Genomic DNA, 27,204 nt, shown 5'->3' on the forward strand with positions numbered 1-27,204 from the left:
TCTGTTTTCATAAGTCCCATATACAAGACTCTGAATGAATCATGATGTACACATTTACGTATTTTAATGTGTCTTTTATTGGATGCATTAAACTTTCTCCAACAAGATTTGATCACTTGGGGAAATGGACCACCAATGAATTACCAATGATGTGGGATTATATTTGGCCAGACAGGGAATTGATCTGAATTTATTGATCTGAATTTCCACGCAAACAGAATGTGACTCGCATGAAATATTTGTCAATATTCTTCTAGCATAAAAATGTGGAGGAATGGGTAATACCTGCTTGTGTCATTGACTCAACCCTACCCCCTGCAGGTTGTGGTGGGGACCTCCTTGGACCACATGGGAACTTCACCAGTCCAGGATACCCTGACAAGTACCCAGAGAACCGGGAGTGCCTTTGGTACATCCAGACCGCCTCTGGCACCAGCATCACCCTTACCATCTATGAGTTTGATGTGGAGTACCACCCTGACTGCACCTACGACCTGCTGGAGGTACGGCCAAGCCGAGGGAGTTACCGGCCTCTGTCTAATGTCATTTAGTACTTGTGGACCCAAGTAACACACACACACACACACACACACACGCTAAGTCTAAGTGATAACATGAAGATAATATGTACACATGCAGTCTGATGGAAATATATGAATTTAGCATCAGAGAAGACAACTTTTCAAACTGTCATCAATGTGACACAATCATATGAAAATAAATTAAAATGGTGGTTATAGCGTTTTGGAACCAAACTCTTTATATTTGGGTACATTATGTGCAATAATTATTCACTAATATAATCAGGACTAAGTAAGAGGTGGCTTGCAAAAGCCTCTGAAACCTCTGAAAGGAACTTTGGTAATCAGAGGTAATCTGAAATGAAAGCCTTACTGGCTGCTGTTGAATTTAATTATCAAATTACATAGAGAGAGAGAGAGAAGAGGGAGAAACAAAATCCATTCATCAACAGCTTTGTGTGTGTGTGTGTGTGTGCACCTTTGTGTTTCTCTTAGTCTAGATATTAATAAGTTTGTATTTAAAATATTTTTAAGACAAAAATTAAATAATATGTGTGCTGCATTGTGTTTGACTGTCTCCTGTGTGTGAGGGTGAGAATGTTTATGAATGTGTAATCATATCCGATCAGGTACTGTGTCTGTGTCTGTGTCTGTGTCTGTGTCTGTGTCTGTGTGTGTGTGTGTGTGTGTGTGTGTGTGTGTGTGTGTGTGTGTGTGTGTGTGTGTGTGTGTGTGTGTGTGTGTGTGTGTGTGTGTGTGTGTGTGTGTGTGTGTGTGAGAGAGAGAGAGAGAGCTACTGTGCTGCTCAGCCCTGTGGAATGCTGACTGCCACCGGAACACTGAATGAAGCTGGCGGGGCAGAAAGCGGAGCTTAGAGATCCTGCTTTACCAGTGGCTCAGTCCACAGCCACACCACGGGCCTGCAGACACACCACCTTCCACAGAAACTACCCACAATCCTTCACTGACTAACCAGCCACTTCCTGTTTCCTCAGAGATATGGGTGTTGGTTTTTGGGGGAATTGAGGCAGTGTTCTCCATCCCCCTCCATCTCCGTCTCTGTAGTGGCCATTTTAAAAAATAGTTTAAAGTTTTGTACTCTGGTAACAGACAGGCATTCTGCATTGCTCTTGCAGTTTTTTACATACATTTAATAGCTGTGCTGTATCAGTCTCCATATTAGTATTTTTGAAAATATGTTTATTATGTATGTAAGCTATTATGTCACCAAAAAATTACTGACCTTTGAACCTTGACCCTTAGGTATATGGTGGACCTGACCAGTCGGCCCCACGTCTGGCCCAACTCTGCACCACACGTCCCCCTGGAAACCCCTTAGTGGTGTCCAGCACAGGCAATCTAATGACTGTCCGCTTCAAGAGTGATGCATACGTCAGCGGTCGTGGGTTCAGTGCAAAATATGAGGAAATCCATGGAGGTGCTCACTACACACACATTCAATGACACATGCTTAAACATACATGCTATTTTTCAACTGGGAATAGAGCACAGGCAGTATTCAGTTCTAGCAACATATGTATTATACACACTATGCATACACACACACACACACACACACACACACACACACACACACACACACACACCTAAAACAGATGCTAGATCAGCCCACTTAAGTAGTCCTCACAGATTTACTACAAAAAAGTAACACATACATATACCCCTGTGGACTTCCTCAGGCTGTGGTGGTGCCGTGAACGCCCCCAGTGGAGAGATCCACTCCCCATCGTACCCCAACAACTACCCCAACAACGTGGACTGCTCCTGGGTCATCACCGTGGATGAAGGCCACCGGGTCCTTTTCAACTTCTCAGACCTGGACATTGAGAACCAATCCAACTGCACCTGGGACTATGTAGCAGTGAGTGGCTATGTCTCTCATGTCCACATAAATATATGAATCACCCCTAGATATTGCTTCAAGTATAACTATATATATAGCTATAGTATGTCTTTAACTATAAAGACAGCTTTAACTAGAATTATATGAACGTCTACACTTCTCATTATAGTTAACGATGGAAGTGTAGATAGGCCTTTAGTCCTTTCAAAACAGGGCCCTCTGTGAGTAGCAGAAAAAGCATGATGTGAACTGAACAGATAAAGGGGTCCTTGTTGATTGCGGTTACAATTTTTAATAGCCTCACGTCACTGCATTTTGCACGGTCATGGTCCTGGCATTTTTTTGGCAGTCGTACTCTAACCACACACAGCCATAGTCTTAGATAACACTAATGTACTCATCTTCCAGAACAGCAACTGGCATAGTAGTTGATGTCTGTCACCACTTATCAGTTTTGACCACAGTCTCCTCATCTGTCTGAGCACTGGCCGGTTATCTATGTTTTTTTTTCTCCAACTAATGAGTCACCTCATTTCATGTTAATTTTATACACCATCCATTTTATTTGGACTCTTTATTTTTCAATTCTATTTGATGATTTAAAGTTTTTATCCAATGACACAGTGCATGCTTTTAATTTTATTGTTCCCCACCAATCCACATTGCTTGAGTGTCCTCTTGTTCCTCTGCTTTTTGTCTTCTACTGTGCACTGGGTCACATCCTGTGGTCTGGTATGAACAGTAGTCCAGTCGGTCGTCGACCGCGTGGTCAGTGGTGCGTTTCATTAACGCTGTGTCATGGAAGGCCCTGCAGTGAGGCTCTGCACGACTAGGTCTGATCTAGAGAAAAATAAAAAGACAGGGATTGGTATTCATGTCCATCTTGTACCATTTGAACTGAATTTTAAATGTTTTAAAAGGCATGCATCATGACCAGACCCTGCATTTTCTTTCTTTCTTTCTTTCTTTCTTTCTTTCTTTCTTTCTTTCTTTCTTTCTTTCTTTCTTTCTCTCTCCCCTCTGTGTTCCTGTCTCCTCTCCTCTTCCATTTCATACGTTTTTCCTCTGTGACACAGATCCATGATGGCCCCAGTGCTGAGTTCCCTCTCTTGGCGGTGGTCTGTGGCTCGGTGCTTCCAGCTGCCATCCGTTCCACAGGAAGAGTCATCCATGTGCGCTTCCGATCCGACAACAGTAGAACCCACCGCGGCTTCAGTGCCCAGTTCTCCGAGGGTGAGGAGGAGGAGAAGGCCTGCTCAATCAAATGAGCTTTCTCTTCGCTTGCCCTGGGCAGACAAACATGCTATGTTCTTGTTTACTAATGTAAAGGGGGGAAATAACAGTATTTCCTGCAACTCATTGTTTTTTTACTCAAACAGAAGACCATGTGATAATTAAGTTTCATATTTACATACTTGTATAAAGAATTAATCTGGCTACAGTGGGTAAATGCTGTTACCTGATGCCAGATACCAGATAGAACTACTATATATGCTGGATATATATGCAATATATGTTGAGTGTTGGTCTCTCATCATTACATTGCTGTTACTGGTGTGGACATTCTGAATGTCTGTGTTTTGTTGCAGTGTGTGGATCCACTATTACAACTGATGACGTTGGTGGAGCCATCGCTTCCCCTCGCTATCCATACGCTTATCCAGCCAATCAGATGTGCAGTTGGATCATCAAAGCCCAAGAACCATGTAAGTAGCCACTGATATTGGTGCACTTCACTTTTCACATCCATTCTATCTGTTTTAGTCTGATTCTGATATTCATGTGTGTCTGTTCTTTTTAACTTTGACTCTACGTAGTTAACCATGTGACCTTGTCATTCACTGACTTTGAGTTGGAGATGATCAATGGTAACTGCTCCCATGACTTTGTGGAGGTCTTGGATGGGGATAATGCCCAGGCACCATCAGTTGGTAAAAAGACTTTCAGACTTCTCATCATAACAAGGAGGCCACAATATTCAAGACTGTGCTTTCGTATTATTTCAAATGTTATTGTTCAGTTCAGAATTGGTCGAGTTGAATTTGTAGAAGCCTGTTGTGATACCAGAACTCAATCTATCTTGAATTTGTCCCTCAGGAACATTCTGTGGAGTACAGGTCCCTCACCCAATCACATCATTCAGCAATGCGCTGGTCGTCAACTTCATCTCTGACTCTTCTGTCGCAAAGAGGGGATTCAGAGCCACATACTCTGGCTCTACTTCAAGTAGGAGACCAAGAACATTTTTCAAACCAAAATTAGAAATGTGATCTGAGTTCAACATACCCTGGACAAGGCTAGAATCATTTTTTGGTATATCCTGTCTTCCCTTGCTCTTTTCTCTTCTTTTCTTCTCTTCTCTTTTCTTTTCTCTTCTCTTTTCTTTTCTCTTCTCTTCTCTTCTCTTCTCTTCTCTTCTCTTCTCTTCTCTTCTCTTCTCTTCTCTTCTCTTCTCTTCTCTTCTCTTCTCTTCTCTTCTCTCTATCTCAATCTGTCTCTCAGGTTGTGGTGGAAACTTCCACATGGAGTCTGGTGCCTTCAACAGTCCCAACTTCCCTGACGCTTATCCTACCAACATCGAGTGTGTGTGGAAAATAATCAGCTCTCCTGGCAACAGACTGCAACTGTCTTTCACGTGAGCTTGCTTGATTCTTCTCATCATATAATTGCATTGTTGCCTGACGAGCCAGACCCACATCAAGATGTAGGGTCTGGGAACTCACTATTGGCAGTGCTCCATCCAAGGGGCCTGATAAATGGTTATCTTTCAAATTACCTACAACCCATGAGTCCCATGCGTTTTCCCACCAGCGGAGCTAGTTGGTAGATCAAACTTTTGCCAACTTAAAAAAGCTTAACTCGAGTCGCGGCCAAAGCCGATTCAAAGAGCGCTGTTCGCCAGCAGCAGCATCCATCTTCTTTATTCTCAAGTAGCAGGGAATTCACGTGGAACTGTAGCAACTCTACCATCATTATGTTAAGCCCGCCCACCAACTGTCTACACGATGTGATTGGCCTGACTAGAGTTTGGTTTTTCCAGCTCGCAAGCCAACGGAGAGTTGCTAGACGACCCTGGCTGCAAATTACATTTGCTGCCGCTAGGGTGCGTCTAGATTTCTAGGCTAATTGCATTGCGTATTGTGATTCTGCTGTACATGAGAGCTTGCTTTTTTCGTCTCTTTTTGATAGAATGTTCCAGCTCCAGGCAAGTTCCAACTGCAACAATGACTATGTGGAGATCCGTGAGGGAAACTCCACCGGACCTCTGATTGGCCGCTTCTGTGGAAGCTCCCTCCCCTCCAACTACACTTCTTTAATGGGCCACATCCTCTGGGTCAAGTTTGTTTCTGATGCCTCGGTCAGTGGAGCTGGCTTCAGAGCCACCTTTTCTCTCTGTGAGTACTTCTATTAAAGGCATGCTCATGTGGTTTGACTTCAAATGGTTGTCTACGAATATAGTTTAACGCTGGTGCTAAACTGTATTTATTGTTCAGTTATGGCTCCTACACACAGTTGGGTGCGTTGCAGTGTTGGAGACGCATCTCATTCACTTTACATGGGCTCACGTCATCCGTTGCCGAACTGAATTGTGGGTCCGTTGCGTTTCTTCCGTCGCTCACGTTGAGAAGTTCAGCTGTGGCTGCACCGACAGACGGCACCGGCCAATCAAGCGAATCGACGGACGGCACCAACCAATCAAATTACAGTTATACTTCAAGTAATTTGCATAGCTACCGTCGGGAACACCCACTGGCATGCGTTGACGGAACGCAACTGTGTGTAGGAGCCCTTAGAGAGCATAAGACTGGCATCTTTTGTTTTAATGGCTGATGGACTTCCTTATCCATCTGAAAAAACAATCACCACCACAGCGATTATAGTGGACATACTACTGTGTGACAAACACTCTCTATACTCTGTTAACACTTCATAATGCCTTTGGTTAAGGCTTACAAACACAAAAAACAAATTTGGTCTTTCAGATCAATGCCTATACCCCCACACAAGAATCAACCCTTAACCATTTAAACCTCTTCTGTAAAATAGGGACCATATCATCATTCATGGCCACCAGCAGGCAAAGTGCAAAGTTCTTAACAGCCTATCATGTTGCATGTGGGAGCATTGAGCTGACTTATCAATACTTTACTTTTAATGTGTTACTCATTGTACATTTGTGCCTAGTTATTAAATTACATTTTGTTAGACTTGGCACATGCACTTTGCCAATCATTCAAATTAGGCTTCTCAGTTTCTGGAAATCTTGGGGACCTTGGTCCTTTACCTGCATTTATCTTTTCAACTTCCCATAACATCGTCTTTTCTAGTGTTCGGGAATGATCTCACTGGCTCCACGGGTCAGATAGCCTCGCCGCTGTGGCCGAACGCCTATTATCCCAACAACGCAGACTACCGCTGGACCATCTCTGTGGACTCTGACTACTACATCAACATCCGCTTCCTGGATATTGATATCGAGGATCTTTATGATTGCTACTATGACAACCTCAGGGTATACTTTTCTGAGTTTTTCTTTGCCAAGCTTAGGTGCTTTCTCAATAGGCCAAGACTTGCATGATCTCATATAAAATTCCTATGCAAAATCCAATATTAACTGAGAGTATTTCATTACTTAGTCAATACAAAGCTTTCATGGCCAGAAAATATATAGCTTTTCAAGACTGTTATCATGGTTAGTTACACTTCAACTGCTGTTCTGCACTAACCAGCAGTCCTGAGTTGTTTTCCTTAAATGGGCATATAGCAAAAATTCTAATTTATGTTTCTGCCTCTGTGTACCTCTCAGATATTTGATGGACCCAACGTGCATGCCATACCCCTGGGCACGTTCTGTGGCCTGTCCCTGCCTGATCCAGTGAGGAGCTCCGGAAGCGTAGTGACACTGGAGTTCAGGTCGGACACCGTTATCGGGGGCAGAGGATTCCTCATCGAGTGGACGGCTGTCCAGAACACAGGGCCCATTCCAACTATTGCTCCAGGTAGGGTAATCATACCTGGCAATGTTTCAACAGTGAAGGTGGTGTCTTACCAATGACTGTAGTGCTGCTTGATAGGTATGTGTATGTGTTTGTTTCTCTCTGTTTCTGTGTTTGTGTGTGTGTGTGTGTGTGTGTGTGTGTGTGTGTGTGTGTGTGTGTGTACTTACTTACATCTACCTACATCTAAGTGATTACATCTTATGGTTGTTTGTGTTTCCAGGAGCTTGTGGTGGAGCCCTTATACCACAGGACACACCCAGTTTCTTATTCTCTCCCAACTGGCCAAGCTCCTATGATAATAACCTTGAGTGCTCATGGGTAATCCGTTCGCCGGACTCCATAGTGGAGCTGAACCTGCTGTTTATGGACATAGAGTCTTCAACCTCATGTCGCTTCGATAGCCTGGCCATCAGAGATGGTAAGAGAGATGAGGCCAGAATAGACAGAATATTTCTTTCTTTCTTTCTTTCTTTCTTTCTTTCTTTCTTTCTTTCTTTTTTTCTTTCTATAGGGACAGTGGTCTTTGGGACAGTGCTTATTGATCAACAGACATAGACTTTAAATGAGCCAGAGTTAGCTGTATTGTCATCTGTTGTTTTTATCCAGTAATAATAACAATACAATGACCCATCACATTTGTTAAATTGATCAACTGTGTGTTTTCTCAGGTGAGACCAACCTGTCACCCCTGTTGGCAAACCTATGTGGCCGAGAGCTGCCCGGATCAATCCACTCCACAGGGGACGCCATGTTTATCCGCTTCACCACTGACAGCAGTGTCATGATGCAGGGCTTCAATGCCTCTTACTCTAGAGGTGATGGTTCAGCCCATGCCAGATTCAAGAAAGATGTCACACACTATGAATGCTTTACATAATGATATACTGTACATACCTGTAGGCGTATGCATTGTTTTTGTTCAAAATGTCCTGCCTGACTGGAATATAATTCCCATATTCAGCTGTGAACAAAAGAATGTATACATTTTAAAGCAACTTTGCGCTTATAAGCCATGAAAAGTCATGAAAATGTTATTCAAAGTCACTGAAAATTCAAGGTTTTGACATTTGTATCAATGAAATTGAGTGGGAACCCTGAGACATGCCTCAGTTATTAGTTATGCACTCCACTTTATCCAGTTCATTATGTTTACGTTACCTATATTTTTATGGACAGGGTGTGGTGGGCTAATCCACACAGATCGTGGGGTGATCAACACCCCTCGCTACCCCGAGAACTACCCATCCAACCAGGACTGCAGCTGGCACGTGATGGTCACCCCTGGCTTCAGGGTGTTTGTCAACTTCCAGAGCCCCTTCCAGGTGCAGGGCTTCAGTACCGGCTGCACCTCTGGGGACTATGTGGAGGTGAGTAAATCTTAAAGTATGTATGAGAGTAAAAGAAAGTAAGTTGGGTATGATTATAGGATGGTCGCCTGCCAACAAGTTGTTCTCCTAATCAGGAAGTAGTGTTACTCCTGGATGTTTTACAATGGAGAGTGCTGAAAGCCAAATCAGTGCACTTGTGTACTGCCAAGCATCATGCTGTATTGACTATTTATGTGATATGGGTATCATCCAGCGGTGTGCCTGTGTGAGATTCACATTGTCAGGTGTAATGTTGGGTATTTATAAAGCATATCTCTGTGACACTGACATAATTCCAGATGAAGCCGATAGTAGAGGTTGTACATTATGAAGTGTAGACAGTGTGGGGTGACTGGGCTCATTACAAGTCGTTGGTGTGTGTCCCAGCTGAGGAACGGGCCGGACGCATCAGCTCCTCCTCTCGGTGGCCGTCTATGTGGAGCCAATCCCCCGTCCTTCGTCCAGACCACTGACAACAACCTCCATGTGCGCTTCGTCTCGGACGGCTCAAATGAAGGTCAAGGCTTCAAGCTGACCTTTGAGGCGCACAGTCAGGGTGAGGGTTTTGTCACTTTGTGACCTTTTTCCACTCGACCAGTGGTACTCATTGGTGAAATTTGTTCAGTTTTTTACTGTATGAATCTGTCTGGTTTAGCAATCTCCCCTACAATAAACAGATTAGTTCTACTTCTACTATCACCAGGGTCGATTTTCTACTGTTCCTTCAGATATGTAAAGTGAGTGACCATTTGTGTTTCTGACAGCTTGTGGAGGACACATCCCATTGGGAGACTCAGATCCATCAGGCTACATCACCTCACCCAACTACCCCTCCAACTACCCACAGAACATCGACTGCATCTGGGTCATCTCGGTGCCCAACGGGGAGGCGGTGCAGCTGGACTTTGAGGATGACTTTTACATTGAGCCTAATACAGAGTATGACGCTAAGGAGACACACTAATTGACATTGTGAAGGATAAAGAGATGTTTCTGCCAAATGTGGAGATGTTTCTGGTGCCAATTTTTGATGTAGCTCCGCCACCTGACTGATCCATCATCTCTCACAGCTGTAGGTATGACTACCTGGAGGTCCGCGACGGCCCTAGCTCTGATTCAGGCTTCATCGCCAGGCTTTGCGGAAACACACGGCCATCTACCCAGCATTCCACAGGCGCTGCCATGTATGTGAGGTTCCGCACCGACACCAGTATCACGCACAAGGGCTTCAAGGTCAAGTACTCCATCGGTGAGTGTGCGCTCAAGAAATCTACCTCAGATAGAGACATAGGGTAGACATACCAGACATACATACAAAGTTACATTTTGTGAATTGCAAGTGGCATTTACTTACAGTATAGTACCTGAAGGCCTCCTTAATATATCTGTATACCTGTATACTGGTAGTTTTATGAGCTGTATTTGCACCTGATACAACAGAGAGTAGATGTGAATATATGAAATTAAACTCAAGATGTTTTAACTTGGTTGATATAACTGTCCCTTTTGACTCCCAGCCACCTGTACTGGCACATACATTGGCCAGCATGGGACAGTTCGAAGCCCAGGCTTTCCAAATGCCAACTACCCTGACGGGTCCAACTGTGAGTGGTACCTGCACGGTCCTACTGGCCACTACCTCACCCTCAGCTACACTTCCTTCAACCTGACCAGCTCCTCGGATTGCTCCAGTGACTATGTGGAGATCCGCGAGTACAACGCCTCGGGTGAGCGCACAATAACAAACATCTCTCAGAGATAGGAAGAGACAACACACACAATCTTTTATTTACTACACCACCTGCCTCATCAACAAATCTATAATATTTGAATGTTATATTACCACTATAATGTGCAATATGACATTATGCATATTGTTCCTTCAACATAGTAGTGTTTGTAACAAAGTATTATTTCAGTCAGGCCCACTTTGTCAAGATATAGCTTTATTTACCATTTGCATAATATTACATTTAGCGGTATGCTCTGTTCTGGGAGCCCCCTGCTCCTTCCATGTGCAAACATAGAAAGCCTAAGGCAGGGAGAGCAGCAAAGATAAACCTCCCATAGGGTACAGAACAGAGCATACATCAATGACAACATTGATACTGTAAGTCAGAAGTATGAGGAGGAGATGGGGTGGAGGTGGGTTGCAAAAGGCTTGTAGAGAAGCGGCAGGCAGAGGGTAGACTAAGGCAGCTTAAATAAGGTGCTCTGAATGATCTCCGCCAGCTGGTAATCAGCTGAGCCGGACAGGGAACTGGCAAGACTCCGTGGCAAGACTCTGTGCTCCATATCTGCATTGAATCTAACGCTATGCTCCATATCTACATTGAATCCTTTTTTGTCCTTTATATTAGCTCCTTACTGATCGTTTCTCCATTGTTTCTCTCCAGGCCGACTGTTGGGGAGGCACTGTGGTAACAGCCTGCCCACTCCCGTGGACACTGGCGACAGCTTTGCTTATGTGAAGTTTGTCAGCGACAGCAGTGGCAATGCACCAGGCTTCAGTCTCTCATTCGAGGCTAGCGTGGAGGGTGGGTGGCCTTCCTAATAAAAACTCTTTCTTCTTGCTTACTTCCTTCCTCCCCCTTATTTCTCACACTTCCTGTTCCCTGTGTCCCCTTTCATTTCACACGTTTGTCCAGCTATGTCATAGATCCATACTGGCAGGTGCAGTGGCACAGAGTCCCCTCTGTTCTCTTTCTCTGTCTGTCTCAGTGTGGTCAGTTTTTGCAAAAGCAGTTTTGTTCCTTGTTCTCTGACGGACAGAATGTGGAGGGGACCTCAACCTCCCCTCGGGCACCATCTCCTCGCCCAACTACCCCAACCTGTACCCCCACAGCCGCACCTGTCGCTGGGAGATCACCGCACCCCATGGCCGCAGGGTCACCCTCACCATCACCGACCTCCGGCTCGAGGGCGAGGGCTCCAGCTCCTGCAACTATGACTATGTGGATGTAAGGCCTTTTCCTGCGTGTCCATGCACCTCTACAAAAGCATGCTATGAGGGTTTTTGGTTATGGTTCTACACAGTTTTCTGGGTTCTGGAATATTCTGTGAGTAATGATCTTTATCTTTACAGGTAGCATAAGAGGGGACAAATAGATTTAGATTTTAGGATATTGCAGGGCTTTTTCTTGTATTAGTCAATATAAGAACACAGCATACCTCAGTGCTATAGACAGGTGAGAGATAGATTTCATTTAGTATTGGTCAGGGAACAGTGTTTCAGAATGTTGGACAGATTTTTGTTGCACCACTGATGCTGCAGTAATGTAATCATAAAAGTTTAAGGAAGAGCCGGTCTCTAGTGCAATAAAATATTCTGTAATGGTAATGCTGTGGGTCTCTGCTTTTTAAAGGTCTTTAATGGTGTTGTGTCTAATGCCCCGCACCTGGAGCGACTGTGTGGTACCGTTCCCGCTGGTTTTCAGATCGAATCCACCGGGAACACCATGACTGTTGTGTTCCGCACGGACTCCTCCGTTTCCAATGGCGGCTTCAGTGCTGACTACTCGTCCGAGGAGGAAGCAGGTGAGGGGAGCGTTTTCTTTGGAGCACCACAATGTAAAACAGAAACATGAATAATGCAGAGTGTTTATATGGCTTTTAAAATTTTCATGTGATTTTAGTGTAGTGACAGATGAATGGGGCTTTGCATTGTCCTGCTTGTATGGGTTGCTTGCTCTTGAATGTGAAATTTGGACCAGGTTTTAACTTTTCACTTTATTTTCTCTTACTGGGTTGTACTCACATGTTTGCACATCATGTTTAATTTTTCCCATAGTGTGTGGAGATCTGATCATAGGCCCAGATGGAGGAAACTTCACATCACCAAACTATGGCGTGGGCAACTACACCAACAAGCTGAACTGCGAGTGGCTGCTTCAGAATCCCCAGCATGTGAATTCCTCCATCGTGGTTATAATAAATGACCTACACTTGGAACATCATCAAACTTGTGATTACGACTATATCGAATTCCGCCTGGGTAAGTCAAATTGCAGTTTCATCTCCAAGACAAAGAGGGCACTGTGATATTATTAGGGGACAACAGATGAAGATACTAAAATGTTTTTTTTTTTACTTGTTCCTCTAGGAAACTCAGATGGGGAGCTTTTGACTCGCTTCTGTGGTCAATCAGTTCCTGCTGTGCCAATAGTGGTCTTCACTCCGGAGCTTTGGGTTCACTTCCTCACTGACAGTGCTACAGTAGACTTGGGCTTTAAGGCAACATATTACTTCTCAGGTAGGCGGGTATCTCAGGAATTTCTTATTTTTCTAAATTGTAAGATATCCCACAACTGTGTTCTGACTAACTGCACCGACAGTTTGACCATTGGTTGATGTGTTTGTTCTTTCCACTCGTCCAGAATGTGGTGGTTTGCAAACCGGAGAGGGTGGAACGATCACCAGTCCTGATTATCCAAACAGTTACCCCGGGCCCAGCCGCTGTGCCTGGCTCTTAGAGGCCCCTCAGGGCCACACCATCACTGTGAGTGGCACACTGAACTTTGAAAGCATTACCCCCAAAAACATTCATTAATGTCCTGAAACTGAATCATTTATGTTTTAATTGAGCTACTGTATCTGCAAGTGGCCAAGACTTCATTATTTGTCAGTGTTTTCTTCCATGTGTACAGTATGTGCAGAACCTGTTATTTTTGTCCTTATGCATACAGCATTAAAACTTATGTTTTTCCGTGCAGCTCACTTTCAGCTACTTCCATGTGGAAGAGCATAGCACATGTCGCTGGGACTCTGTCACCATTTTCAATGGAGGATCCCCAGGCTCACCCATTATTGGACAGTACTGTGGAGAGAACTCTCCTGGAACAGTCCGATCAGGGTCCAACAAGCTAGCCATAGTCTTCCTGGCTGACAGCATAGTTAACCGTGGAGGCTTCATTGCCACTTGGTCTGCAGACTCCTCAGGTACAAAAGGATTCAGCATTCACTGCAGGGCTTCTCAAACTGGAGTTTATATGCAGGTTATCTTGAAAGTCCTCTGAACTCTTTTGGTCTCTGTAGGTTGTGGTGGCATTATTCATGCGGACACTGGCATCATCAAATCCCCCAACTACCCGCAGAACTTCCCAACCAATGTTGAGTGCTCCTGGACTGTCATCGCTCATGAAGGGAACCACTTGGAGATGAATTTCAACAGCGAGTTCCAGATCCCAGACTCCAGTGGACAGTGCCAGAATAGCTTTATTAAGGTAGGTAATGGAGACCACTTTGCCACTTCCCAGAGAGTGTAATAGCACAGGACTATATTATATGACTAAAACTAAGACTGGCTCTTGGTGAATTGTCTCAAGTAAGAATGCAACATAGCTTGGTGTTATCCCTAAACTAAAAATGTAAACTATAGTAACAGAAATGAGATTGGCTAAAAAGTTATGAGTTATTCAGCTGTTTAAAGGGGAAAATTGCTAGCATTGTTAGAAATCATGCCATTAAGTTTGGAAATACTCAAACTGTCTATGGAAAGGCACTTGACACATGACAGATGTTTTCAAACATTAGAGATTTTGCATTAATAAATACAAATTCTTATATCGTCCAATTAATTTCTTTGCCATTTCTAGGTATGGTCTGGTGATGAGGAGACGAACACTGGGCTTTTGGCCACTGGTTGTGGCAACACCGCACCACCTAGCATCATCGCTCCCTTCAATGTCATCACCGCTCGCTTCCAGTCCTCAGAAAGTGCTGGCAAGGGCTTCAGCTTCTCTTACATCACACGTGAGTGCCGCTTCACACGTTTTCTCTCAGAGCTCAATCACTGGACTAAAGAGGAAGAATCAGAAGAGGAATTGTGGCAAAATGTGACAAGAGAATAGTAAAACCTTCTAACCTATGGATGTTAATGTTCTTCGTTGTTTGAACAGTATACATAATAGGCTTAGTAAAATGAACTTTTACTGTATGCCGCAAATAGCATAATACTATGTATTTACTAGTCCATCCATTCTCCATGGGGCCCCTTTAACCCTTTTATACCTCATTTTCTCAGGCTGTGGAGCGAACTTCTCTGCATCCCAGGGTCGTGTTGTTTCTCCTAACTACCCTGAGAACTACCCCTCCCGTTCCAACTGCAGTTACCTGCTTAACGCTGGAGAGCAGACCGTCATTGTGCTGTCATTCCAGACCTTCCAAATAGAATGTAGGAGAGTCCTTTAGTTCGGCTAACACTGTCATATTAATCGAATTTTGATAATGAAGTGCATTTTCTTCACAAACTGTTATGTTTCCTTGTCATTATAATGTTCTGTTTGATGTTTCTAGCTCACTCCACATGTCTGTATGATGGAGTGAAGATCTTTGACGGTGTCTCCATGTCTGGAAACCCCATGGCCACTCTTTGCGGCAACACCATCCCCGGAAAATTCTCCACGTTTGGCCCAATGCTAGTCAACTTCTACTCGGATTCCATCGTCCAGGACAAAGGTTTCCTTGCAGAATACGTAGCCATCCGTGAGTGTTGCCTGACACCACCCATCCAAATTAAACAAAAGACAGGCCTTCTGTTTAGTTGAGGTGATAAGTATTTTGTCAAAAGACCAAAAGAGGTTTCTAGTGTTTAACTGTTTTATGTATTGGTGCACACGTATGAAGCATTAGTATTGTGCATGCAGTTGAACAGACTAGTGTTCTTTAGAGACCACACATGGAGACACAGTATCCTTAGGCGCTGTCATGGTGTGACCTCATCCACTGACACCTTATGCAAGAGTCCTGAGGTTCGTCAGTCTTGCATTCAGTGATCTAAAAGGGTTGTGCATTAACCAGAGACCTAGAGACCAGCTCGGATGTGTCAGCAGTTATTTGGTACTCGAGGGTCAGGCTATCAGGTCTGGTGATGGACCTCTAATGTGGCACTGACCAGAGCTTTAGCTGCTGGTGCTCTCTGGGCACAGCCCGTGGCACTGGTGGCAGACCAGGGCTTGGGCATGAGGAGGGGGGGTGTTTACGATGGGGAGGAATGCTGGCGGGCTGTGCTGAGCCCCTGCAATGGGGGAATGTGCGGAATGGGAAGACGCTGCGCTTTTGGAACAATCAGAGGGGATTTGAGAGAGAGGACCCCGCACATGGGGAATATGTGGATACGTGGGGGAATGCCAGTGTGACACACACACACACACACACACAAACACAAATACACACACATATACCCAAATACACATAGCTTTACACAAACATTTGTGCATTTTCAAACACAAGTTTTTGAAAGGTTTGCAAAAAGACCCCCACACACAGCCTACACAAAGACAATTTCATCTCACATTTGGGACTCTGCATCTTTCATTTCCACTTTTGAACTCTGACCATTTTAATTGTGGTGACACTAATGGAGTTGGCCACATTCCTCTCAAAACGCCATCAGCACCCTTTCAGCCATCAAACAAAGCAACCATTATGGCCGTCTGAAAGCGCAGCTCATCGAACATGGCTGGGTTTGAAGATGACCCCCCCCCCCCCCCCAGATAGGGGAGCAGGGTCTCTGAGGCACTGGGATCAAATACACAATATAAAAACCCAGGGGTCTGAATGTCATTGTTTGCTGTTGGTGACCATTTTTTGCTTCACAAACACTTCAAAATGAATGCCTTTATTAAACAGTACAAAACGGTACATTAATGTGTGGTTTATAATGAAACGGGACATATCTAGTCTGTAAATTATGAAACCAGTCGATGACTATGTCATTCTTTTGCTCCAGCTTGTGGGGGGATCTTTAATGGTACTGCTGGGACTGTCCAGAGCCCCACCCTCTCCCTCTCTGACTACCATCACAACATCAACTGCACCTACCACATCATGGTCCGCAACAACCGTATCATTGACCTCAAGTGAGTGAGACATGCAATAAAAACAGCAATGCTGAGATGGGCATGAAAGAAAACAAATTGTTTCATATTTTACTTCCTTTAGTTCTACCATATCAGTGAATCTAGTCACACCCTACATTGAAGGGCTATAAAGCCTAAATAAACAGTATATTTAAAAGAATATACTGAACATACTTAGCTTCTGGGAGAGTCGGAAGTCTAAGCTGTTAAACTGCTACTTTGGCATTTTAATACAATTAGATTATATGTTTTTGTCCCCTGTGTTTTTGACTTCACTTCCCATAAGCAAACAGGCAACAACAGCTGTTTTCCTCAGCAGATTGAACATTTTTGTGCAGTCCAGGGAAATACAGCTTGGCCATTGTTCATTGTGTCTGTAGCAGTGGGAGAGAGGAAGCACTTCCTCTATGGCCTTATTCACCTTACTAATCAAATCCCTCCTGCAGCATGACTCAGACTGTATAATATTGTGATGGAACACTGTTATATTTAGACACAGTTCTTTGGTGCAATCTGTATTATACCTTTTATAGTGTAACTCTATGTATGGTAGTTGGCATGTTTGCAATGCCTGTCAGAAGCTGGCAATTTATCTTTAGCTCCACATTTCTAAACAATTTCCCGTAATCAGTCTAAAAATTGAGGGCTTCATTGTTAAAGTTGAAGGTTGAACGTTTGCGCAAGTTAGGTACCATATCTGGTGTTATTGTCCTTTAACATGCTGTGCTGTTCTTTCACTTCCCTGTTCTGAAGGTTCAACACATTCCATCTGGAGGCCTCGTCCAACTGTCGCTATGACTATGTGGCGGTGTATGATGGAGAGAACACCTTGGCTCCATTGTTGGGGCAGTTCTGTGGGAGCGTGCTTCCGCCCAGACTCCGCTCCTCCTCCAATCAGATGTTCATCGTCTTCAGGACTGACGTATCGGTCTCAGGACGTGGTTGGAGAGCAACTTATGCCGAGACATTAGGTACAATTCATGATGCCACACTCCTATATTCCCTCCATCTTTATCTCAACACCTAGAATATCAATGTCTTTAACTTTCTTATGATCAATGCTATGTTAGTATCTCTCATGTCAAGTCAAGTCAAGTCAACTTTATTTTTATAGCGCATTCCATACACAGAGGTCATTCAATGTGCTTTACATAAACAAAAGCAAACAGAAATAGCTGATAAAAGCATAGAAGGGCAATAGTCAAAGAATAGTTTAAAAAGTAAAGAATAATAATAAAATAATAAGAAGAAGAAAAAGAAAACATAAAACACACAAGGTGATAGTACATACAAGCATAAAAGGGCAATAATTTAAAAGTGTTTAAAAAGTAATAATTAAATCATGGTTTTCATGACGGACTACCAACCGCTTATGTGTTAAGACTTCTCACTGAGCATTATACTCACAGCTCACAATCTGATGCCATTTTTTTTGTAGGATTACAAATGAGGTCACAGCCTACATTGTGATCTCTTTTACTTCACCCCTCTAATGTCAAGAACAGATATTACAGGGCAATTACTCATACTTCCAGCAGCCTGCCAAAGCACTACCAGGCCACCCAGTCCAAATCGTATTACGGTTATTATCTGAGAGCGACCCTTGTTCTCAGTCCTTGTCCACTCAGATCCCCTTCACACACATGCTGATGCAGTGCCAATGTGTGACAACTTGTCTACTCATTCCTGTTGGGTACTGGCCGTAAAATCAGGGGCAGGAGGGCATATTTGGAGAGTTAGTCACACTTGCTGGTGCCCAGCATTTGCCCCCCTCTCCCTCTGTACTCTTTAGGGAGGGACCCAAGGTCTGGATCATGGATGTGTGTGCCTATTGCTGTCATAGCTTATTCCCCCCTCTCTAACAGAAGCATCTTTTGTATGCATGAAGCTGCTTTCTCTCTCTCTCTCTCTCTCTCTCTCTCTCTCTCTCTCTCTCTCTCTTCTTCACTCCCTCTCTCCTTCCCTTCCTCTCTCTGTTTCTCTTTCTCTCTCTCTCTATGTGTGTGTGTGTGTGTGTGTGTGTGTGTGTGTGTGTGTGTGTGTGTGTGTGTGTGTGTGCGCGTCATAACATCAGCGGAAGCAGATGGAGCGGCGTGGTGCCCAGAGCCCTCTGCTCTCAGCCACTGGGCTCTTGCACTCATCTGTGTTAGCCGGAGACAGACGGCCCCCGCCCGACTCTCGCACGCTGCTTCACAGGAGCCCTGCCCCGCGGGCACAATGGCACACATTCACAGGCCCCCGCCAGCGCCCCCGGTGCTTCAGCAGGGTGACACAAAGGCTCCAACCCCCTCACAGGCAGGCTTTGTCAGAGGCCAGGCAGAGAGATGGCCAGGGCCGACTGGGAGTGGTTGCCAGTGCTCATAGATCTCCGCTCCGCTTAACTCCCCTTCACCTAACATTTTAGCACTTTCAGCAGCACTTTTAGCCATCCCTGTAGGTTTAGCAACTTCTGTGTAAAAAGTGTAAAGTGGTAACACTTTAGTTTGAAAAAGCTCTAAACTTTCTTGCACTTTTATAATATTTAGTAGGATCTCATTAGAGACCTTTGTTATAAATGGCACTGTTTTTGCTTCAGAATTAAGAACTATTTTAAGTACTCTTTCTAACTAAAGAGTTGCTATATTAAGAATGTTTATTTTGTTTGCATCATGGTCCCAATGGGACTCCACCCCTGCCTTTCCCAGGCATCAGGAATTCACTTTCCTCAGGAGGCTTGTCCTCTGACAGCAGTGAGCTGACTGGATTGCATAACATAGGCTTCGGAAGTTAGATTTACAACAGTAAATGTCAGTAGTATTGAATGACCGCTTGGTCATGGCATGGGCAGCCTCAGTGTTTGCATGGTTATGTTTTGTGCATATTTTGTTTCATGCGTTGTGTTAGGTATAAACCTATTTTGTAATGTGTAGTGCGTGCGATCTATGAACTAAGAGTTATATGTACTGTAGTACCGATGCAATTTGTCAACATCCTATCATTTTTGAGAGAGACGATTCGATGATAAAATGAGTCTAGTGCCACCTGGTGTTAAAAAATAGAAGCTGATGTCCCATTATTGTGAAGGGGGAGCATATCCTTCCTCTCCTAATTTTCATGGTCATGGCATGGACTGTAGTGCGTGCAAAGAGTTATATGTACTACAGTAACGATGCAATCTATGAACTAAGAGTTATATGTACTGTATGTACTGTAGTGACAATGTACTTTGTCAACTCCCTATAATTTTTAAAAGAGACAAATCGATGCAAACATGTGTCTCTAGTGCCATCTGGTGTTCGAGAGAAGAAGCTAATGTCCCATTAATGTGAAGGGGGAGCATATCCTCTCATAATTTCCTTTGTGCGTGACACCATCTTTGACACTCCCAATGTCTCTGTCTTTCTCTTTCTTTGCTCTTTCTCTGTGTCTCCCCCAGGTCCTCAGCAGGGATGTGGAGGGTACCTGTCATCCGCTCAGGGCATGTTTGGCTCTCCAGACATCAACATGGATGGAATGTACGAGTATAATTTGAACTGCGTGTGGACCATTGCAGCAGCTACCAATAAAGTTCTCAACCTGACATTCAGTACTTTCGAACTCGAGTCAGACAGCACTTGCAGATATGACTATGTCAAGGTAAAACTTCTACTTTATAAAGGATAAATGGATCTGAAAAAACTATGGTCTCATTAGTGTTGACAGTGCTGTTCTATTACAGTAGATAATTTAAACATTTTATATCAGTGTAGTATACCCAAAGACACAACACAATTGCAGCAGAGTATATGTTTGTATAGTGTGTTGCCCCCTGCAGGTAACCCCCAGAACCTAGTCAACGTCAGCCGTTTCTCAGACGTAACCCCAGGCCTAGGCAGTTAAGACCCACGATACCCCCAAGAGGTTATTGCAGGTTGCAGGGACCTACTGTCGAGCAAAGTTGCACGTCTTCCCTCTGCGGCGCAGATAACCTATTACTCCTATTTTATATACCCCTTGGAAGTTGATCAGGCTTCCGTGGTGGATTTATTGAGATGTTATTAGATAAGGAGTAGCTACGCCTAGGTCTCGGACAGTTGGCTAACGTGCAAAGATGTTTGACACTAGAGATTATCTAGAGACACAGGTTATAGGCTACTTCTTGCCCTGAATTTTTTTTTTTTTGAAAAGTGATTTGGGGAAAGCATTTAATAAGCATAATTTTATTGCAGTAATTTTACCTACCACCAAATGATGGACAGAACTCATAATGGTCCTCAAAGGTACGGCAGTCAACAACATAACAGTAGCCTAGCCCTACAGTATGTGTGGCTCCTTTAAGTGAACCTGACGTCAGTGAATTGCGAGTGAGTGGCTAGAGAGTTTGAATCGTTTTCATTTAGGACTAAACGCTCATAAACGGCTCAGCTCGGAATAAGCTACAGTATAGCGACCAAATCAGAGTTTGTGAGGGAAACTTAGGTTTAGTTTCAACTGCGGGTAACTGAATAAAGCTGCAACTCCTCAGACTGTATCTTATGTCCGTCTACTCTGTTGCAGTCACTGATCTTACCCAACAATTTAAAATGACACACATTACTTCTCCGGGTTACATTTCGGAGATGCTATTACATTCAGCACTGTAGGTTTACAGATAGTTTCACAAACAGTTTACATTCAACAATTATAACAATGTGACACATTACATTTAACAATGTACACTTTTACAGTCATCACAAAAGAGATTGGTTGCATTCTAACAAGTTACAAACATTTATTGCATTAACTCTTCACACAATGTAATCTGACTACAATCATTTAAACAGTTTAAGGCACTTTACCCATTTCACAGTTTTGAGACATAGGCTACAATTCCTTACGTACATAATTCCCTAAACTTTACAATGTCAGACTACTAAAGTACTTGTATATTCTTTATTATGAGGTCATTGTTTGCAGTTATGGTTAATTTTCCATTCTTTTATTCAGATTCAATAATCATCAAGTATTTCTGAGGTCAGGGCAATCTGGTTTAGTAATCCAGCACATTGTTCAACATCTGTTACAGCACATTCATTCACTTCCACACTTTCAGGTGAACTTAATTTAAGAGTAGGTTGCAAGGCCACTGGTTTAACATTACGATTCAATTCCTGGGCCCAGTTTCCCGATAACGACGGAGACACGCTCTTAAGAGGGTTTTCTACGATTCATCTTATGATCGTTCGTTTGGTTTTTCCGACTGTTTCCCGAACATGCTCGTAGCGTGAACGCGCGTGCACTGCTCTTAAGATGCTCTTAAGGGGAGCTGTCCACGTTAATAGTTCTGAAATATCCTCTGATTTGATGGTGATGTCAGGTGACTGCACGTCACAGCTATAGGCCTACCGTTTAAACTTCGGATCTACAGTAGGCCTACACATTAATTCACATCAATATGAAAATAGAAACACTTTGACATCTACATGTAAGCATCCCAAGTAGATTATATACCATACACAGACATAAATAATTGTAATTATTTAAGATTAGATTGTTGCACCATGCAATAATTTTTCGCTGTGTCACTTAAGAACATGTTTGAAGATAAGAAAGAAGTCGAGTAAGAAAGTGAGGAAATGTAGGCTTAGATTTTGATGCAGTACTAGGCCTACAGACTAAACCACATGTTCCTTTCTCTGCTTTTACCTCATAGGCCTAATAAAATATATCCCTCACTTAGCAAAGATAATGGCAAACTATTCTGGCAACGTCTCGTTTCATAACTGGATTGCATTTTTGTCCGCTTTTCATCACATTATTATGACCATTAAATGTAGGCTATACTATTTTGCACGCTAAAATCTGATTCATCAGGTAAACACAATAAAGAATGGGAACATAAATTGGATTATGTATTCTAAGTTGTAATTCCTCTGTATGTCCTATTGGTGACCTCAGTGAGAAGTACTGTTAAGACGCTCTTAGCCGGTAACGAGAACTCTGGAGCACTCGTAGATCTACGAGTGTTTTCACGACGTTCTTAAGCTACGATGGTTTCGGGAAACAGTCGGCAAATCTTAAGACGTTCGTAAGAGGGACTTTACGACGCTCTTAGGCTTAATATGCTTTCGGGAAACTGGGCCCAGATCAGTTTCTTTCCTAATTTGCCTAATCAGATTTTCTAGGTTAGACAGATTGATAGCTAGCGCTGAATCTAGCCTTTCTGTGTTTTCGCCTTGACGTATTGGTTTTGTGCTACCGCTCTGTGGTCCATACGGTTGGTGTTCAGGCAACACGTCAATAGGCATGTGTATGTTTGTAAAGACAAACATACATAAATGAGATATTTGAGTCTATCTATACCGTTGAATTGATTGATTGATTTGAATGATCGGTCTTGATGCACAATCATATAGCCTATGTATGATTCACTTTTTTAATTCTACAAGTTCATCTTATCATTTTTTTCCCTATGCTGCATTTTGTGAGTCTGAAATAAATATCGAATTGGAATTGAATCAGAATACGATGTGATTACTCTAATTTCTGATGATTGTGAAAAATTATACTTGCTTATCTCTGCCTGGCTAGCTAGCTACTTACTATTGTACCAGTATTCAACACTGGCCTTTCCCTCCAGGTGTACGATGGTGACAGTGTGAGCTACCCTCTTGTGGGCACCTTCTGTGGAAACATCATTCCAGCTTCCTTTGCCTCATCCGGGAACTTCCTGACCATTCACTTTGTGTCGGACGGCTCAGTGAATAGACGCGGCTTTAATGCCACCTACACTGCTGTGGACCGTACGTTCTTCCCCCTAATCTTAGACCTGTGCTCACAGCAAATAATCCCTTCCTTATCTATATACAATCATGTACATTTGTCTCAGATGTTGTGGATTGTGTGAGTCACACTGTTTAGGCCAGGACCAAAATTGAGTGTGTTCTTTTTTCTCTCCAGTCCTGTGCGGTGGGGTCTTCAATGCCACCAGCTCCCCACAGACAATCATGTCCCCGATGTACCCCAACGCCTACCCGCCCTTCACCAGCTGTCGCTGGGTACTGGACGCACCCTCCATGGAGACCATCAAACTGATCGTGCAGCAATTCCGCCTACAGGCCAGCCAGACCTGCGACCGCAACTACCTGGAGTTCAAGGACTGGCCCCAGGTGAGGAATGTCGGCCTGGGAACAGAATCATCTGAGCTCTCTGTGACAGAAGGGAAATAGGGAATAAAGAGCATAGATGGTGGTTAACTATACTTGCAATGCACCACTGTTGTCTTTGGGTTTTTACAATTCATTCAAGTCACAAAGGGGAGTACTCCATCTAGTGGTTATAGAGTGGTTATAGAGGAATATGTTTATTAGCCTGGTTAGCATTGCCACTTAACACTTACTGCCAGCTCTTCATGTGAGTAGAAGCATAACACCAGTTATCCAGACATAAAGGTGATCACCACGCGGTTTACATCACCTTCCGTTATTACAAAAATATGTAAGCCAGTTAAGCAAATTGCCGTATTGATCAGTTAGAGATTAAGCGCCCAAACCTGTGACGTCACATGCAACTGTAGTTTGTGATCACCATGTTACGACAAAAACTCAAAACAATTCAACTGATCCTAAAAATAAGGTATGACCACTTGAAGCAATAGAGGTGACCCCAGTGCCTAACATATGGAAGGCATTAAATTAAGATCCCAATGTGCACCGAGATATATTTTTTCTTTAAAAAAATCCCATCCCCTCCGCTAAACTCTAGGAACGCAACCACTAGATGGCGATGAGATTACTTTCCCTCCCTATAGAGTTACAAAGTGATGTGTTTTAATTTTGTTGTTTCCTTAGGGAGATTATGGACAGGCACATAAGTTCTGTGGTTCAGACAATTCTGTCCCAGACTTCTATAGCTATGGACGTTCCATGTTTGTCACCTTCAAATCAGATGCTTTCATGACTGGGAATGGCTTCAGTCTCACCTACCAGGTGGCAGGTAAAGATGAACGTTTTGGTATAGTCTGAACCATTAAGAGTAGAACCCTTTGGTGAGTGGTAGATTGAATTACTACTGTCCTGCTCTGGTTCTTCCCTGTGTGTGTGTGTGTGTTCTCCAGGATGCAGTAGGACATATAATCAGTCATATGGTTATCTGAAGAGTCCCGGCTGGCCAGCTGTCTACCCACACAACCTCGACTGCAGCATCGTCCTCCTGGCCCCACAGAACAATTCCATCTCTCTGTTCTTCAGCAGTTTCGACCTGGAGCCTCACACCTCCTGCAACTTTGACTTCCTCGAGGTTAGCCCACGAGCTCACTCTTCTCCTGGCCAGGCTGACACCAAACCATTCTGATCCATGGATTTGCCAAAGCAAATTCAAATGCGCTTTAAAATGCTTTCAAATGTGTCTGGTCTCCAGACTGCTTTTGTACATATCTCTTTCCCAATCTTAACCTCTCTTTCCCACTTCATCTTTGGGGGTCGGGCAATCCTCCCTGCTCTCTGCTCATCTGTCTGTCTTGTTTGCCAGGTGCGTAATGGCAGTACAGCCAGTGGCCCACTGCTAGGCAAGTACTGTGGCTCCACGCTGCCTAATCCAGTCTTCCCTGGGACGAATCAGCTCTTCCTGCGCTTCAAGAGTGACTTTTCTTCAGCCCGCAATGGTTTTGAGATCACCTGGACATCCTCCCCTCAGGGTACACCCAAGATTTTTGTCCTATAATGAATACTCTAACTACTGGGTAGTGTCATCCTGTTAAATGTGTGAATGATTTATGACTTGCGTCATAATTCATGAGTAAATTTGTGAATTATTTATAAATTACGCCAGTTATGATTGTTGGTGTTTGTGTGAATCAATGGAAGACAAACACCTCAAACCAAAAACTGTAACCCTAAAAAGGAAATGCCTGATTCAGTTGTGCTCTTCCAACACAACTGTGTGTACAAGCATGTCTCTGGATAAATTGATGCATGTCTAACCTTTGATCAGGCTGCGGTGGTGTACTGTATGGAGATCACGGCGCCTTCACCAGTCCCAACTTCCCTGGCACCTATGTCAACGGCACCCACTGTGAATGGGGCATCAAGGCACCCAGCGGCCGTGTAGTGACCGTCACCTTTGCCCAGATCAGCATCGACGACCCAGGCAGCTGCGAGAGCAACTATCTGAAGCTGTACGACGGGCCGGATACCAACAGCCCTCCAGTGGGTCCTTACTGTGGAGCGGTGCGTAACCAATGAGACTCTTTACAAGAAAATGACTACATATGAGGCCAAAGTCATGTTTTAAAAGCACACTTCCTATAAAATGGCTACCTATTTAGAACCTGTTATGCAAATAGAATATTCTTAGAGCTAAAATAGATGCGTCTGGACCTCACAGTAGAGTTAATGACGCTTAAGGAAGACAACCTCTGGCTCCTTTTTTTTGTTTTCTGAGGTCTTAGAAAAGCAGTTCCAGATTAAACAGTGCGGCGTAAGAGTATCAATAGCGTTTCCTGGAAATTAAAAGGAAATTGCTGCCCTGAATGGGCATGTGTGTGTGTGGGGGGGGGGGGGGTGTATGTTGGGCAATTTTGCATAAAGAGTAACAGGCCGTCTACGTGTGTGTGTGTGTGTGTGTGTGTGTTTCCTCTGTAGGAGACGAACATTGCGCCGTTCACCGCCTCCTCACATCATGTCTATGTCCAGTTCCACGCCGAGTACGCTACACTGCCGTCTGGATTCAGGCTCACATGGAGCAGCTGAGGACACTGTATCCAATACACTCACCCACACACACTCAGTAACACACTGTACATCCATTAGCTGTTGATGACAAAAATCGTATTTTATGTGATTTGTTAACAGAGATATGTAAGTGACACTCCCCACCCACACACACACAAACACAAACATACACACAGACACATACACACATTCAAATGAATATTTTTAATGTACAGAGAATTCAGTTATTCAGTTATTCCAGCCATACAGAATACACTGACCACAATTTTCACTCACCTATACCATAATAAGCAAAATCATACTCCAAATAGCCTCTAAAATTGTGTGTAAATAATGATGATTGCAAATACACATGTAAAATGTTTTTGTTTTTAAAAATAAAATTGGAAAAAGTTGCTTGGTCTGCATTGTGCATAGTATTGTCTGCATAGTATTTTTTTAATTAGTAAAAAAGCTCTTTGAACTAATGAATTAAGACAGAGCCTCTCCAACTTGTTTACACAGAAAAAGCTCATAATGAAAGGACTCAACATTTCACAGATCTTCTCACAGTCATCAAACTGTTCTCAGTACATCGAAAACCTTTGAGCCAAAAGCCACTAAATAGCACAAATCATCTGTGAAATGTTTCAAACATCTAAAATATTTTCCAAACAAGAAGCCATAATTGGTCTAGAACTGTGAATATCATTAATTATAACTCACTAAATCACAATTGGGGGAAAAATTATCCAATTAGCACCCTGGCATATGTGCCTGACCCTGCTGAGGCTTTCATGCATTCTCATCGCGTTTGAGAGGTTCTCGACAGAATGGCTAATTCCTGGCGTTGCTGGCAGGGATAATTTGGGCATTGTGTCTGAGCAGCTCTCCCAGACCTCAGCCTCGGAGCGCATTCTGACAGCTCTGACTGCTTCACAGACAG

General features: G+C 43.6%; 1 protein-coding gene across 1 annotated transcript in view; it reads left to right on the forward strand.

The window, feature by feature from the left end:
- The window catches only part of cubn (cubilin (intrinsic factor-cobalamin receptor)), a 58,285-nt gene extending 31,656 nt beyond the window's left edge, over positions 1-26,629 (forward strand). Inside the window, exons 29-67 of the mRNA XM_076290744.1 lie at positions 322-503; positions 1,785-1,959; positions 2,222-2,403; positions 3,462-3,618; positions 3,975-4,091; positions 4,203-4,316; positions 4,483-4,611; positions 4,888-5,020; positions 5,575-5,780; positions 6,714-6,898; positions 7,193-7,385; positions 7,606-7,803; positions 8,054-8,200; positions 8,562-8,752; positions 9,140-9,308; positions 9,517-9,691; positions 9,823-10,001; positions 10,270-10,479; positions 11,149-11,289; positions 11,525-11,712; positions 12,118-12,289; positions 12,543-12,746; positions 12,855-13,004; positions 13,129-13,250; positions 13,465-13,690; positions 13,787-13,974; positions 14,347-14,503; positions 14,775-14,924; positions 15,047-15,235; positions 16,482-16,611; positions 17,365-17,582; positions 20,027-20,226; positions 23,189-23,351; positions 23,509-23,717; positions 24,399-24,543; positions 24,665-24,846; positions 25,078-25,243; positions 25,540-25,775; positions 26,190-26,629. Coding sequence (XP_076146859.1) covers positions 322-503; positions 1,785-1,959; positions 2,222-2,403; positions 3,462-3,618; positions 3,975-4,091; positions 4,203-4,316; positions 4,483-4,611; positions 4,888-5,020; positions 5,575-5,780; positions 6,714-6,898; positions 7,193-7,385; positions 7,606-7,803; positions 8,054-8,200; positions 8,562-8,752; positions 9,140-9,308; positions 9,517-9,691; positions 9,823-10,001; positions 10,270-10,479; positions 11,149-11,289; positions 11,525-11,712; positions 12,118-12,289; positions 12,543-12,746; positions 12,855-13,004; positions 13,129-13,250; positions 13,465-13,690; positions 13,787-13,974; positions 14,347-14,503; positions 14,775-14,924; positions 15,047-15,235; positions 16,482-16,611; positions 17,365-17,582; positions 20,027-20,226; positions 23,189-23,351; positions 23,509-23,717; positions 24,399-24,543; positions 24,665-24,846; positions 25,078-25,243; positions 25,540-25,775; positions 26,190-26,297 — 6,686 coding nt within the window. The 3' untranslated portion in view covers positions 26,298-26,629. The remainder of the gene's footprint in view (positions 1-321; positions 504-1,784; positions 1,960-2,221; positions 2,404-3,461; positions 3,619-3,974; positions 4,092-4,202; positions 4,317-4,482; positions 4,612-4,887; positions 5,021-5,574; positions 5,781-6,713; positions 6,899-7,192; positions 7,386-7,605; positions 7,804-8,053; positions 8,201-8,561; positions 8,753-9,139; positions 9,309-9,516; positions 9,692-9,822; positions 10,002-10,269; positions 10,480-11,148; positions 11,290-11,524; positions 11,713-12,117; positions 12,290-12,542; positions 12,747-12,854; positions 13,005-13,128; positions 13,251-13,464; positions 13,691-13,786; positions 13,975-14,346; positions 14,504-14,774; positions 14,925-15,046; positions 15,236-16,481; positions 16,612-17,364; positions 17,583-20,026; positions 20,227-23,188; positions 23,352-23,508; positions 23,718-24,398; positions 24,544-24,664; positions 24,847-25,077; positions 25,244-25,539; positions 25,776-26,189) is intronic.
- The last annotated feature ends 575 nt before the right edge of the window (positions 26,630-27,204 follow it).

Source organism: Alosa pseudoharengus, unplaced genomic scaffold (assembly GCF_046254945.1).
Source record: "Alosa pseudoharengus isolate Yale_2024_CS ecotype anadromous, Long Island Sound unplaced genomic scaffold, YU_APseudo_1.1 YU_APseudo_1.1_scf_18, whole genome shotgun sequence".
Taxonomy (NCBI): Eukaryota; Metazoa; Chordata; class Actinopteri; order Clupeiformes; family Clupeidae; genus Alosa; species Alosa pseudoharengus.